Consider the following 16,887-nt stretch of genomic DNA (forward strand, 5'->3'; position numbering starts at 1 on the left):
GTTTATATGGAAAATAATACAATATTAATAAATAATAATACAAGAATAAACTGTTTCCGGTACTCACAACTGTAAACCTACTATTGCCCCACCCTATGTATCTATTTTCTCAGCCTTTTATAAGTATATTAGATTGAACAAGGTACTTAAAGGAATGAGTAATGAGCATAATCAAGTTATTGGATATGTCTTGAACAGACAGGCCCTTTGGTATACATGTCTCAGAATGTGGGAAATAGCTCAGTAAGAACTGGGTAAGAAATCCTGATGCTAGTCAGAAGCTTTCAATTCTCTACTTTTGACAAAAGTAAAGATCCTAATCGAGTTACTAGCTTTCAGATAATTAAAAATGATCAACAAAATGATTTAATCAATAGGTAAATGAGGGATCAATCTCCTGTGCAGAAGAATCTGAAACAATTTATACATATATCCCAACCTCTAGAAGATATAATTTCCTCATTCCTTAAAGTATGGGATGCACTTATTACTACCTTCATTCCAAAGAGTACAGAATGGAAAGGGGGAAAGAGTAACTTTACAGTGGAGAAATCCTAAAAACAGTCTCAGTAAGGTAATGAATGTTAGCATCATGTTGATAGTATGTACCCTTGATATGACGTAATGAAAATGTACAGCTGACCGCTTGAACAACACGGGTTAGAGGCACTGATCCCTGTACAGTCAAAATCCGCATATAACTTTTGACTCTCCCAAAACTTAACTACATGTGTCCCTCAGTATCCACAAAGGATTGGTTCCAGGAACCCCACCTGCAGATACTGAAATCTGTGGATGGTCAAGTCTTTTGTATAAAGTGGTGTAGAACAATGAATGCATACAGTTGGCCCTCTAAATCTGCAAATTCCCCAAGATATATATATATTTTAAAATATATTTTTATTGATTTCAGAGAGAGGAAGGGAGAGAGAGAGAGAGAGAGAGAGAGAGAGAGAGAGAGAGAGAAACATAAACAATGAGAGGATGGGAAGATATTAACCAAAGAAGTTATATGCATATGTGCATAACCCATGGGCACAGACAATAACGGGGTGAAGGCCTGGGGAGGGGGTGGAAGTGAGGTGGAGGGGGTCAACTGAGGGGTAAAAATGGGACACCTGTAATTCTTTCAACAATAAAGATAAATTTTAAAAATTAAATAAATAAAAATAAAATAAAATTGATCATGGTAATGCTGTGAGTATATTAAAAACCTGTGAATTGTACACTTAAAATCAGAGAATTTGTGTGGTATGGAAATTATATCTCAATAAAACTTATTTTTTTAAAAAGACTGACAATAGGTCATTATATGATTTTTGCCAAATAACTCAGGAATTAAAAGGACTTGGTTTGACCACTCTATTTATTCCATTATCATATGGAAGAAGTAAGGTTTCTTACTCATTGTATCTAATCTTCATATTAGTATATAATGTATATTAGTCATACATATATGTATATAAAATTGAAGCTGTATTCTGCTTCATTCTAGCAATAAAATAAATTATTCATGGACACATAAACAAACTGAAAATAAATGTCTATCGATCTGATGAAAAAATGCATTTCTAATAATTATTAAATCTAAAAAGTAAACATATATCAGAAGTATAATAAACTTGTATTGCTTTTAATCAACTGTATATTAGTAAAATAATTCAATACAGAAATAAACTTAACTAGGCCTTACTGTCACAAGTAATTAAGGAACATTTATTACTGATTTTTGTTGCAGAAAAATATAGGATAAATAATATAGGAATATCAAACAAAAAAATTTCAAGTATTAGGATAAACCTAAGGTAATAAAATGAAAAATAAAAGAGGAAAAAACTGTATTTTTTAACTATTTAAATTTGTGATGTAAAAATCTGCACTTAGCCCAGCCAGCATGGCTTAGCGGTTGAGCATCGACCTACAATCCAGGAGATCGCAGTTTGATTCCTGGTCAGGGCACATGCCCGGGTTTCGGGCTCAATCCCCAGCAGGGGTAATGGGGGAGGCAGCTGATCAGTGACTCACTCTCATCACTGATGTTTCTATCTCTCCCTCCCTCTGAAATCAATAAAAAAATACATATATTTTTAAAAAGTTGCACTTAAAAACATGAAACAATATACAGTTTTTCAAAATTCTTTTAAGGGTTATGTGATCAAACTACACATACAGAGCACTACTAAAGGAACAGATGACTAAATATCCATCTAGATAGATGGATCAATACATCGATCAATAGATAATCACAAGAAATATAACAAGCGTTCCAAATCATAAGAAACATCCTCATACACAGGGTGTCCCCCCAAAATGTATACACACTTTAACTGCTTAAAGCTAAATTGGAAAATGGAATGTATTTGGGTAAACACTACCTTTTATAATTATTCAAAGTGCATGTATACATTTTTTAGAGACACCCTATATATAAAACAAACAAACAAAAAGGATAATGGAAGCTCTTTTATTTTTTAAAAATTTTTTTTAAAAATGCCCTTATTGATTTCAGAGAGGAAGGGAGAGGGAGACAGAAACATCAATGATGAGAGAGTCACTGATTGGCTGCTTCCTGCACGCCCCTTACTGGGGATAGAGTCCGCAATCTGGGCATGTGCCCTGACTGGGAATCGAAGCTCAATTATAGGTTGATGTTCAACCGCTGAGCCACATCCTGTGCACCAGTTACATCAGGGCACATGACTGGGTTGTGGGCTCAATCCCCCAGTAGAGTGTGTACAGGAAGCAGCGACTGATGTTTTTTGTGTGTTTTTTTTTTTAAAATCCTTACCTGAGGATATTTTTCCATTGCTTTTCAGAGAGAGTGGAAGGTGGAGAGAGAGAAACATGGATGTGAGAGAGACACATTGATTGGTTGCCTCCCACACTCGCCCTGACTGGGGTCAGGATGGAGCCTGCAACCGAGGTACATGCCCTTGACTGGAATGGAATCCAGACCCTTCAGTCCACGGGTGGATGCTCTAACCACTGAGAAAACCAGCTAGGGCCGATTGTTGTTTTGCTCTCACATCCATTTTTCTGTCTCTCTCTCTCCCTCTTCCTTCCTCTGTCTAAAAATCAATACAAAATCTTTAAAAAACATTTTTTTTAAAGTAGCATGTAAAGCCAATTTTCAATTTTCAGTTTGTAAAATGTAAGACTTTTCTGCAAAAAGTAGTAAGAATCCCAAACATGGAAGTCATGAGATCCAAGACGCAGATGAAACTTAAGATAATGTAAGAGGAAGGATTCAGACTAGAAAATTTCTTCCCACATGAATATAGAGAAATGGGTAATATGTGCATTACTGGTCCATAAATACAACTCTTCAAAATGATGAATACATACTACTTAAAGCTCTAGCAGAAGACAAAATAACCAAATATAAAAGGATTCTTTTGTACTTAAAAAATAATATCCAGCCCAGCAGGCGTAGCTCTACAGTCAGGGCACATGCCCTGGCTGTGGGCTCGATCCCTGGTAGGGGGCGTGCAGGAGGCAGCCGATAAATGACTCATCATTGATGTTTCTATTTCTCCCTCTCCCTTCCTCTCTCTGAAGTCAATAAAGGTATTTTAAAAATAATAATATTAACACTAATGAGAATATCCAATCTTAAGAACCACCTAATAAAGATTATTTTTTTATTAACCCCTTACCTGACATTCTGAGTAGGATTCCACCTTTCGGAGGGCAGTTCACCACTCTGTGGGTCATCTACAGGCGGATGAAGAATTGAAATGCATACATCTCCATTCTACAAGATACAAACCACATTCAGAACTCAAAAATATGACATAAAAAAGGGACATCAATTCTGCTGAAATTTCTTTTACTCCTCCAAAACTTGTTTTCTTATCATTAGAGGAGAAATCAATTCTGCTTCTTCTTCACATTTGGAATCAATGTTAAAAAATTAAAACATTTTTAATATTATAAATATTCATTTTAACCCATCTCCAAGATGTATTTCTTAGTTAAAAAAGAAACCCTGGCCAAGCTGGCGTGGCTCAGTGGTTGAGCATCAACCTATGATCCAGGAGATGGCGGTTCAATCCCCAGTCAGGGCACATGCCTGAGCTGCAGGCCCAACCCCTGGCAGGGGGCATGCAGGAGGCAGCCGATCAATGGCTCTCTAGTCCTTGAAGTTTCTATCTCTCTCCCCCTTCTTCTCTCTAAAATCAATAAATAAAATATTAAAAAAACAAAACATTGTATGTCTGTAACATCATCCTTCTAAAAAAATCATTTTAAAATAGAAATAGACAAACATGATAAACCAAGATTCAAGAGTCTTGGGAAACAACTAAATATTTCTATTTTCAGACACAACTGTACCTAAAGTACATAAAAAGAAACAAAACAAAAAGTCTGTCCTTGCTTCAAATCTGCATAGAGATGCTATAATCACTTTTAGTATCAATCACTGGTTTTAATAAGTATGGTATATATAAACTGAAAATACGCCCCACAACAACTTAATTTTAACTCAATATTGAGTGGTGGGACAGAACTCACCACCACAGTTTTAATATTTTGGTTTATAAATTTAAATTACAGGACCTAATCCACAGGTACACTTAGTTTAAGTCAAACACATGTACTGCTTACCGTATGCAAAAACAGACAAGACAATAGAAAAGACAAGATTGAGTTAGATATAGTCACCTATCTCTTGGTTTAAAATGAAAGATAAGATTCAAAATTTTAAGAAATTAAAGGTATAACAATATAATATGAAAAATTCTTATATATACAACCCAAATTTAGAGACATAAAAATTCACAACCATATCAAGATAACAGAACATTTTTAAAAGAATAGAATCAATACCAAATAATATATTCTAAAACTCTGTTATTGTTAGTTGTCATAAGAAAGGTCAAAAAACATGACAGAAATCAGAAGAGAGAAACTAGGTATATTTGGACAGCAAATTCCTAAGAGGTGGTGTGGAAGAACGAAAGGCTTAGTTTTTGAGGAACTTTTGACATGGGCCTTGAATAATGAGTACAATTTTTAATAGCCCAAGGGAAATTCAGACATGAGTTTGCCTGGAGAAATAAACCAACATCATAAATGATCAGATAAAATATGCTTGAGTAGTTTATTTGTTTTGTACTGCTACTGTAACAAATTACCACAAATTCAGTGGCTTAAAGCAACACAAATTTATTATTCTACAGTTTTGTAAGTCAAAGTCTGACACTGCTTTCACAAGGCTAAAGTCAATCTATCAGCAGCAATGAATTCCTTCTTGGAGGCATTAGAATCCCTTTTCTTGTCCTTTCTACTTTCTAAAAGCCACCACATTCCTTTGTTCTTGGCCTCCTTCCTCTAATCCTCAAAGCAAGCATTGTTTTATTTCTATGGGACTTTCAAAGTCACATCTTCCCTCACCCTTATTTTCTGCCTACCTCGTCCACCTTAAAGGACCCTTGTGTTTACACTGGGCCTACCTGGATAATCCAGAATAATCTCCTTATTTTAAGGACAGCTGATTAGCTACTTTGATTCCTCTTTAACATGTAACCTAATACATCACAAATTCCTGAGAGTAGGGGTGGACTTTTCTGAAGAAACATTATTCTACATCCAAAGTAGTGAAGAACCTAGTTTGAATAAAAAATAGAGCATAAAAATTAGGCCAGAGGAGTGTGTTACTTTGTTCACAGTTTAATATAAATAAAATTTCTGAGCAGTGGAATGACATAACAGATTTGTATTTAGAAGCTACATATTAAAAGAAGGGCATCTCTAGTGATGCAGATGAAGTATTTGACAAAACCCAAAACTTTTTCATGATAAAAACACTTAGGCCCTAGCTGGTCTGGCTCAGTGGTTAGAGAGTCAGCCTTTGGACTGAAGAGTCCCAGGTTCAATTCTGGCCAAAGGCACGTACCTCAGTTGCAGGCTCAATCTCTGGCCCCGGTCCTGGTGTGTGCGGCGGGGGGTGGGGTGGGGGTGGGGGGCAGGGGCAGCCAATCTATGTCTCTCTCTCACACTGATCTCTCCACCCCCCCCACCCCCCCTCTACTCTCTCTGCAAAGCAATGGAAAAAATATCCTTGGGTGAGGATTAAAAAAAATATTATGAGCAAAAAAGAAAAAACTCATGGACAAGGACAACAGTGTGGTGATTGCCAGGGGAGATGGGAGGTACAGGGAGGTGGAGGAGGGGATAGGAGGGGATAAATATTGATAGACCTAGACTTGACTTGGTGTGGTGAACACACAATACAGTGTACAGATGATGTGTTGTATAGAATTGTGCACCTGAAACCTGTATAATTTTGTTAAACAGTGTCACCCCAATAAATTCAATTTAAAGGAAAAAATAAAATTTATATGAAATGACTAAAATAATGAAGTTAAACAGTTTGTCCTAGGCTTGAAAGATCAGAGAATGCATTATTACAACTTTGTAATCAATTCCAATGTGATTTTTTTGGCTTCATTATTTAATTCCTGGGTAGAATAACCATTAAAATAAATTCTCAGGGAAATCAAAGAAATACCACACACAAGTTGTGTGAGATAATTCCACTAAACAAAGACAATAATAACAATGAGAAAGAAATGTACATTGGATGATCAAAGGAGCTGAAGCAGAACCAGCTAAGCTACCATTTGTTATATCACCTGAAAAAATTTTGTCATCAAATAAGAAGGGAATAAACCCTTATTATAAAACATCTTGCTATTTCAAGGATTCAAATGTACTTCCAGTTAAATTACATCCCTGTGAACATAATGTTGTACACAGAATACAGAAAGGCTGTAAATGTGAATGGCAGAGAAAAATAGTAGAAAAAGAGGTATCTGTGAAGGTTAATTTTATATGTCAACTTGACTGGGCTAAGGGATGCTCAGAAAGCTGGTAAAACAGATGTTTCTGGGTGTGTCTGTGAGGGTATTTATGAAAGAGATTTAGTGTTTGAATCAGTACATTGAGTAAAGAAGATCTGCCCTCACCAAGGTGGCAGGAATCATCCAATCCATTGAGGGTGCGAACAGAACAAACAGGAGGTAGAACAAATTCTTTCTCTCTTCTTCAGCTGGGACATCAGAACTCCTGGTTTTCCAGCCTTGGAACTCTGATACTGAACACAAGCAGCTCCCCGAGTATTGGGCCTTTGGCATTAGACTGGGAGTTACACTACTGGCTTCCCCTGGTTCTGAGGCCTTTGGATTGAGATTAAGTTATACGTTCAACTTTCCTGGTTCCACAGCCTACAGAGGGCAGACTGTAGAATTTCTCAGGCTTCATAACCATGTGAGCCAATTCCTTTAATAAATCTCCTCATATATCTCTCTCTATATCCTATTGGTTCTGTTACTCTGGAGAACCCCGACAAATACAGTATTCTTACTTTTACCTGGTCTTTTTGGTGTAATTTAAAAATGTATTTTATAATTATGGATTTATTATACAGGACCTTTTGCTACACCCAGTTCTTTCGGTTTTTGAAAAGCTGACTATGGGTCTTATCCATTTTACTCCCAATGGCCTATCATCCATCTAAATAACTAGAAAGCTCATAAACTGTGTAATTAGGCTAGTTGCCATTTACAAAGCCTAAATTTTATTCTTCCAAAGAGCAATGGTTCTCAGACCTGGCAACAACCTTTTTAAAAACTTCTAAGAGACACCAGAGAGCTAGCTAGCTCGCTCTCTCTCTCTCTCGCTCTCTTCAAGCCACATAAGGACATAGAGATAAGCCAGGAAGAAAGTCATCACCAAAAACCAATCATGCTGGCACCCTGATCTTAGACTTCTAGCTTCCTGAACTATGAGAAAATAAATGTCTGTTGTTTAAGCCACCTCGCCTATGGTATTTTGTTATGGTAGTCTGAGCTGACTAAGACATGTAGAGCCCAGCCGGTAAGGCTAAGCGGTTGAGCATCAGCCTACGATCCAGGAGATTTCTGTTTGATTCCCTGCCAGGGCACATGCCCGGGTTTTGGGCTCAATGCCCAGCAGGAGGCATGCAGGAGGCAGTTGATCAACGATCCTCTCATCATTGATGTTTCTATCTCTCCCTCTCCTTTGCTCTCTCTGAAATCGATAAAAACATATTTTTAAAAAAGACAACATGTAGAGTCTATTTTTAATCATTATTAAAACAACATTTAGAAATACCATACCCTAATGATAGTGGAATAGTAGTCAAACTGGTACATCCTTACAATGTTGGTCGCTATAGAGATTAGTGTTTTGAGAACCATCTGGGTCTAGAATCAAAAATAGCTCTTCAGAACTAGAACCTTAATTGAAATAGCAAAATATTTTCCTATTGGCTACCAAGTAGCCTAAAATATAACATCTTACCGTAACCTTTCTTTTAATGGATGCATTAGTTGCATTTATCTGCGAACACTGTACAGAAAAAATCATTTGTATACTCCTTCAAAAAACACTCAAAATCTTTATTATTTAAAAAAATAAAGCTCCATACTATGTTCTGCAACTCACTAGTGCTAATAGGATGAAATGTTAAATATTTCTGTGTACTTTCACTCAATCTTATGGTGAACCTAACTGTAAAAAAATTTTTTCCAATAAGTACTATTGAAAAAAATTCTGAATGTGTTTCTACTGACTTTAGAGAGGAAGGGAGAGTAAGAGAGAAACATCGATGAGAGAAACATGAATCAACTGCCTCTTGCACGCCCCCTACTGGGGATAGAGCCTGCAACCCAGGCATGTGCCCTGACCCAGAATGGAACCAGCAAACTCTCAGTGCATGGCACGATGCTCAACCAAATGAGCCACACTGGCCAGGGCTAAAATTTTTTAATAATACTGAAGAGCAGTGAGATTGAGTTGCTATAACTGTCACATTTGTAGTGAAGAAAATGTACACGAAAACCTCATGTATTAACATGGTTTGTGAAGCAAATGGGGTTTCTCGGTGGTTGTCTACTTCTGAGCACACAACACATAACAAGGAAACTATTTTTTCTTTCACTCAACATATTACAAAAAAGCAGAAAGGAATAGATTGTGCAGTACAGTCACTGATGACAAGTTCATATTAAATTTCTTTTGTTCTCCAAGTTTCCCTTGATATTTATAAATTTCACAAACATGGCAATGATAAAAAAATGCTAAAATAATTAAATCTGCTCGTATAACAGCAGTATTTTTAACTTTTTATGCTGTAGTAATGTGGATGTAGATGTAAAACTGTAACAAAAGATCCTGTGATTTTTTAAACAACATAATAAACTATATTTTAGTCAATAATAGTCTATATTTATTTTTAGTGCTCATCAAGTTAATATACCAAAAACTCTTCATCAGTTTCCATATTTTAAAATTTAAGTAGGCATTTGTTTTTGTATTTTTTTGTTTTTGTTATTGTCATTGTTCACCCCTTTCGTCCGGTTATAAGTAACTCTGTAGTACTTTGGTGACTAGAGCAGTTGACATCCAGATCCACTGTGTTTCTAGCACAGGTGGGTCAGGTGGGTGAGTAGAAAGTAACTTCCAAGAATACCTTTCTGGCCAAGAACCATGAGTCCCAACGATCTCTAGAATCACAGGAAGTTCAATTCTGATACCATTTCCAGAATGCAAAAAGGGTAATTTAATGCGAGAAGAGTCTCTTAGGATCCCTTTGACTACATCAAATGTAATTGCTAACTATGACTTATCGCTTCTTTTTTTATCCTCACCTAAGGACATGTTTATTGATTTTAGAGAGACAGGAAGGGAGAGGGAGGGAGGAAGAATGAAGGAAAACATCAATGCGAGAGAGAAACATCGATATCTGTTGCCTCCCGTATGCACCCCAACTGTGGGATCAAACCCACAACTTAGGTAAATGCACTGAGTGGGAATCAAACCTATAACCTTTTGGTGTACGGGACAACGCTCCAACCAATTGAGCCACCTCACCTGGCCAGGGCTATGAGTTCTTTTAAAACAAAACATTTGTGGCATGGAAAACTGAATATTTATAAGATATGCATTCATTATTTTATTGTTAAAATTTTTATTATAAATATGAAAAATAGTGTTTAAATGACCCAATTCTAACTCTTACAATACAGAACTAAGTAGCCTATATCTAAGTAGTCAAAAAACAACAACAAAAACAGTGGAAAGGGGAGTTTATCTACCTACACTTTCTTACTTCAGAGCTCTGAATCCTTTACTGGTTTGTTTCGTTTCTTTTTTTTTTAATCCTCACCCGAGGATATTTTTTCTATTGATTTTTAGAGAGAGTGGAGGGGGGTAGAGAGACAGAGAGAGAAAGAGAAAGAGAGAAACATTGATGTTAGAGAAAAACATCAATTGGTTGCCTCCTGCAAGGGCCCCAACTGGGGCCAGAGATCAAACCTGCAACCCACGTACATGCCCTTGACCAGAATCAAACGCGAGACCTTTCAGTGTGTGGGCCGACGCTCTAACCACTGAGAACACCAGCCAGGGCTGTTTTTTTTTTTGAGAGGAGTTTGAGAATTAGAAAACAGATGGAAACAAGTGAGTGTATGACTTTAATGTGAATTAGTTCTCAATAGCAAGACAAAAGCTGGAGTCTTCTCAATTCTCTCTTGCTATCTAAAATCTATATATACTACATAGTTTGGAAGGCAAGAACTTTTGATTATTAAATGGACAGGAACACAAAAATGTTTCTATGTGTACTGAACTCAGTTTGAACTTATGAAACTGAATTATTTCTATACTCTCCCTTCTACAATAGGATGACTTTGTTATACAGAGTAGTATAAGATATTCACTGTTGTTTGTATTATGGTTATGTCAAATACTGAAGATACTAAAGAAAACAATATTCTAGGAACTTTATTTCTGAAAATGTGACTGCATATCACTCTTTGAGCACCTGTTTGTCCTGTTTTAAGAAAGAAAGAATACTTCAGATAATGCCTTATAGAAAAAGCAGGTTGTGAAAAACAGTAAAGCTATTCCAGCATGCAAATTTATGCAGACTGAGATCCAAATTCAGGACCCTAAAGTAAGCTCTCCATTTCTCACCTACAAGCATTTTAAAGGGTATGTAGCTGTTTCTGGAGCAAAAGTGCTTCCCAATATCCACCAGGCCAAAAAAGGGACTATATGACTAAGGCTGCAAATTTTAAAAAGCAAACTTAATGCTTGGGTCATAGGTATAATAAAATGACACAACTCCAGAGCCCTACTGCAATGAAAAAAATTACAGAATGGTAAAGAAGTGAACTCAAAGGATATTTAGTGGGCCTTCATATATTATTCTGAGAAACATAATGCATCATTCTAGCATCCTTCCAGATTAGCACAAAGCTAAGTAGATTTCATCCACAAAACTAGAAATGATTTCCCCAGGCATGTGGACCTTGTTCAGTAAAGGAACCTCACCTTGGATTTATTCCAAAAGGGGCTCTCAATTGCTCTACAGCAACTCCTGAAAGGAGGGCAGTCCAAATATAGTAGGATAAATCCCCCCAAAAAGTTGAATCTTTGTTCATAGCAACAGGTGACCCTTGCTGTGAAGCTAGAGGACAGGTACACAAATAAATTTGTATGACTTTATCTACTAACTTTAAAAAATGCTAATGTTAACACATATACATTATAATCTTAGCAATTAGCAAAGGTTTAAAGCCTTAATCTTAAAATAACTATAATATAAATTGGTATTATAAAACTATTATCAATTTTGAACAAACTAGACATTGCTAACTGAGAAACCATAAATAGTCCTTTGTGGCTATAGTATTAACTACCACCACAGTATACTGAGATTATAAAGGCTATTTTAAAGAACTGTACCTAAAAAACAAATCTTCAGAGAAATTTATGATAGATGTCTCTTACCTCATAAATGTTGGGGTGCCACATTTTGGTCAAGAATCTGAAGGTAGGTGGTGAATATGGGTAGTCAATAGGAAATTTAATATGCGCCTGAAAAAAAAGACACAAAAATGCTAATAAATGAGACTACAGGTATTCATCTGCCTAATAATTCACCCTATTACACCTCAATAAAACAAAACTCCTTTGTATAGACTAGATTCTGGGAATTAAAATAGCTCATATATATTCTGTTAGCCCCAATGCCAGGATTATTATTAGCATGTTCTTATAGCATCTCTTCAATTTATATTTATTAAGAGTATGTTAAATCCACAAAACTCAACAGCTACATAATTTTTAATTGAACTCACATGAGTGAAAACAGTATTATGGACAGGAGTGTCACATAAATTAAAATAATATAACCTTAAGGTACATAATGTATAGAACAAAGACTTTTTACTCACAAAATTTACCACCCAGATAATAAATGCTACCACTTTGAAACAGCTCCTTCCAGGATTTTGATGCATACATGTGCATATTCCTTTACAAAACTTATTTTCAAAAATTTAAATATACTGTATTTTATACTGTTTTTCCCCCATCTATATCATAAACATTTTCCTATGTCATAAAATAATCTCCAAATGTATGATTGTTAGTATCTGCATAATGTCCCATCATATGGATATAGAGATGAGTCATTTTATTTTCTTAGTTTAGGACACTTGGGTTTTTCCACTCTTTTGGTACTGTAAATACTGCTGCATTGAATGTCCTTGGCAGTATCTCATATTTCAAACATAAAGAAGTCCAGAAAAAGCCTCATCTAACAATATCAGTAAAAGGGAGTAAAGAAAAGAATCAAAGGACAAGCTAAGAATAAATAAGCTAAGGACAGCCCTGGCTGGTGTAGCTCAGTTGGTTGGGTATCATCCCATGCACCAAAAAGTTGCTGGTTTGCTTCCAGTCAGGGCACACGTGCACAACTGGGCTTGATTCCTTGGGGGGGGGGGGGGGTGCAGGAGGCTGCCAATCGATGTTCTGCTCTCACACTGATGTTTCTCCCTCTCCCTTTCTAAAAAAATATATTTTTAAAAAATAAGCTAAGAAAATTAGTGAAAATGGCAGAGTCAGGACCCCCCAAAATTCTTTCTTCAATAAAAGAAAATTGTCAAAATTGTAAGAATCAACTTCTTCAGAATCTAGAAAATAACCAAAGACTTGCAGCAAGTCAGGGAGTATCTATTCAAGAAAAACAGCTGAATCTCAATTAGAAACATGAACTCTGTGATGTTTTAACTCACCCTAGTTCCTGCCCTGCTCTCCAGAGCCATGGTAGCCTTAATACTAACAGCTCACACTTGAAGTGAAGACCAGCAGCCACAGAATGAAATGGAACTTCTTCAACGCAAAGACTGATACTAAAATTCATATAATAATTCACTGGACCAAGAATAGCCAAAACAATCTAAAAATAACTAACTACACAATTCACACTTTTCAATTTCAAAACATACTACAAACCTACAGTGATCAAGACAGTTTGGTACTAGTATAAGGACAATTCAATGGGATTTGAAAAAGCCTTTGAACAAATTGTGCTCAGAAAACTGGATATTCAAATGCAAAAGAAACGCAGCTATATCTTTTGAAATAACCAGAAGACTGTTCTTAACAAGGACTGCCCTCAGGGAAAACAAGTTAACTAGAGCCTAACCTGCTGGGGTAATTAGAGCCTCACAGAACTGGGGGAAGGGAAATACAGTACCCAACTCCAGCCTGAATGTCCCAAGAGGGAAAGAAAAAAACTGAGAAACTCCTGTGAAAAGTTCACAATCCAGAGGACATACTCATTAAAAGACTGAGACACCTCACCACCGTATTACTGAGGCCTATCTACAGCACTTCTTTTAACCTGGTACATAATATCCAGCTACCAAGAAAAAATTACAAGGCATACAAAAAGGAAAATCACAAATGAAGAGACAGAGCAATTATCAGAATCAAACATGGCAGGGATGTTGGAATTACCAGACCAAGAATTTAAAACTATGATTAATATTCTGTGGATTCTTTCTTTTTAAATTCATTTTTAATGTAAGTTGACATACATCATTGTATTAGATTTAGGTGCACAATATAGTGATTCAATATTTATACCCTACACAAAATGATCACCACAGTAAATCCAGTAACCACTTGTCACTGTATACATAGTAATACAATATTATCGACTTTATTCCTATGCTGTACATTATGTCCCTGTGGCTTATTTTATAACTGGAAGCTTGTAATGCTTAATCCCTTCACTTTTCCTCCTAACAGCCCCCCCACCCCACCCTCCCTCCCTTTGGCAACCATCAGTTTGTTCTCTGAATCTAGAAGTTTGTTTCTATTTCATTTTGTTTTGTTTCTTAGATTCCACATATAAGTGAAATCACAGTATTTCTCTCTCTCTCTGTCTAATTGCACTTAACACCTTGCTGACCAGCTATTTCGAGCCTGAACTCACCCATATGGCCGGCTACTTTTCTTTTAGTAGTTTTGGCAACCTATGGTTTGCCCTTATTGTTCCACAGACCATTGTTTTGTTTTGTTTTGTTTTTTTAAATATATCTTTATTGATTTCAGAGAGAGGAAAGGAGAGGGAGAGAGAGAGATAGAAACATCAATGATGAGAGAGTCGTCATTGATTGGCTGCCTCCTGCATGCCCCCGACTGGGGATGGAGCCAGCAACCCGGGCATGTGCCCTGACAGGGAATCGAACCCCGATCGCCTGGATCCTAGGTCGATGCTCAACCGCTGAGCCACGCCCAGCCGGGCGAGTGTTTTGTTCTTCAGTATAATTCAGCTGTAGACATGCTGTTGTAGTACTTATCTTGGTAAACATGATGCCAAGAACCAAGAAAAGGCCGAAAGAGGGATAATATAGCCTGTTGTACGTTTCTGCCTTCACCCGTATATATCTCGAAGTTGCAAATATAGCCACTCCCACTCTCACTTTCACAAAGCATCCTTACTAAAATTCCGTATTTTATTACTTTTGTCAGATCATATGTCTTGAATCTGATGTGTCCTCTCCATGGAATCATTGCTTCATCAAGTGATAACTGCTGTTTTGGTATATACAAAGATTTAAATTTCAAGATAAAGTGATCCAAAAGAGGTCTGACTTTGTAAAGATGGTCTGAGTTACATGTTGTCTGTAAATTATCGTTCAGATGAAATAATGTAAGTATTTCCTCAAACCTCTTTCTAGTCATAGTTTTTGGAAATATGGGTGATTCAAGTAAAGGATCAGCTGACCAGTAATTTTTCCATTCTGGCTTCTTTGTTAGTCCCATCAATATAATTAAACCAAGAAACTTCTTTATAGCCATATAAGTAATGTCCGTCCATGGTGAAGTTTTAGCAGAGGTTTTGTGGTATTTTTCTATTTGGTGGTATAAATTGGTCCGAGAAGTAATGAAATAAAAAAATCCTTATAAAAAAATTAACTGGTTACTTCATGTACACTTTGTGGATCTTCAAACTGAACAGTTAAGCCTGAAATATTTGTATAATCCTCCAAAGCTTGTCAAATGTCTTTTTCTGCCTATTCTTCTTCAGAATCACTTTCACTGTTAGATAATATCACATTTCTCTTTTGCCTTCGTAAAGGCCTAATGTCAGACTCATTACTATTTTCTGACAAAGTACTACCTTCCAAATGACTACCAAAGTCACTCGGCCAATCAGTGTCTGCACATAATTCACTCAAATGTTCTTCTCTGCTGCAATGCCTCTTTTATAAAACTTTTGCCACAATAAAAGATAGATGGAAAGAATTAGATGTATTGCTCGTCATGTCTCTGGAAATACTGACTGACAAGTTGAGAAAAAGGCAAGGATAAACGAAGAAGAAAACTAGAGTCAGCCAAAATAAATGCTGAGCAGTGAAGTGCAGACACAAGTTATCTCATGACTGGTCAGTATTAACATAATACTCTCTAGGTCTACCCATGTTGTCACAAATAGCAAGATTTCATTCTTTTTTTATCTTGAGTAATATTCCATTGTGTGTGTATGTGTGTGTGTGCATCACATCTTCTTTATCCATTCCTCTATTGATGGACAACTAGGTTGCTTCCAATCTTGGCTATTGTAAACAATGCTGCAATGACACAGGGGTGAAGATATTTTTTTGAGTTATTGTTTTAGTTTTCTTCAAATAAATACCCAGAAGTGAAACTGCTAGGTTGTAGGGTAGTTCTATTTTTAATTTTTTTGAGGAACCTAAGGATTCAAATGGATAAAGTAGACAGCCTGCAAAAACAGATGGGGCAATGTAAGCAAAGAGATAGAAATCCTAAGAAGAAAAAATAATGGGAAATGCGAGAGATTTAAAAAAATATACTGTAATGCAAATGAAGAATGCCTTTGATCAGCTTATTAAGACTAGACACAGCCCGGCCGGGCATGGCTCAGCGGTTGAGCCTCGACCTGGGATCCAGGCAATCGGGGTTCGATTCCCGGTCAGGGCACATACCCGGGTTGCAGGCTCGATCAATGACTCTCTCATCATTGATGTTTCTATCTCTCTCTCTCTCTCTCTGAAATCAATAAAGATATATTAAAAAAAAAAAAAAAAAAAAAGACTAGACACAGCTGAGAAAAGAATCTTTGAGTTAGAGGACATTATCAACAGAATCCTTGAAAACTGAAAAGCAAAGACAATAAAGACTGGGGGGAAGGGAGGACCAGAACAAAACATCTAAGGATGGAGGGACGACTACAGAAGGTGTAGCATACATATAAAGGGGATACCTGAATGAACAAAAGATAACATCACGAAAATGAAAATTCAAGCCAGATTCCAAGATGGTGGTGGACTGAGTGGAAGCTACACTGACACTCTCCCAAGACCAAACTGGAATTACAACTAAAATAGAGAAAAACCATCCTGAATTATCAACTGCAACTGAAGACAAGCTGGAGAGCACCCTCATATCCAAGGACAAAAAGTGGAGACTTCACAGAGACTGGTAGGAAGTATGGAGGCACAAGAGGGCTGGCTGGGCTCCCACAGGCAGCAGCTG

The 16,887-nt window shown here is 36.6% G+C and overlaps 1 protein-coding gene across 1 annotated transcript in view; it reads right to left on the minus strand.

Moving 5' to 3' along the window:
• The window catches only part of UBE2R2 (ubiquitin conjugating enzyme E2 R2), an 80,723-nt gene that overhangs the window by 10,332 nt on the left and 53,504 nt on the right, over positions 1 to 16,887 (minus strand). Inside the window, exons 2-3 of the mRNA XM_081151417.1 lie at positions 11,824 to 11,910; positions 3,657 to 3,754 (exon numbers count right to left, since the gene is read on the minus strand). Of these exons, the coding sequence (XP_081007543.1) occupies positions 3,657 to 3,754; positions 11,824 to 11,910 (185 nt within the window). The remainder of the gene's footprint in view (positions 1 to 3,656; positions 3,755 to 11,823; positions 11,911 to 16,887) is intronic.

This window comes from Miniopterus schreibersii (assembly GCF_964146895.1).
Source record: "Miniopterus schreibersii genome assembly, chromosome: 11".
In the NCBI taxonomy this organism is placed as follows: domain Eukaryota; kingdom Metazoa; phylum Chordata; class Mammalia; order Chiroptera; family Miniopteridae; genus Miniopterus; species Miniopterus schreibersii.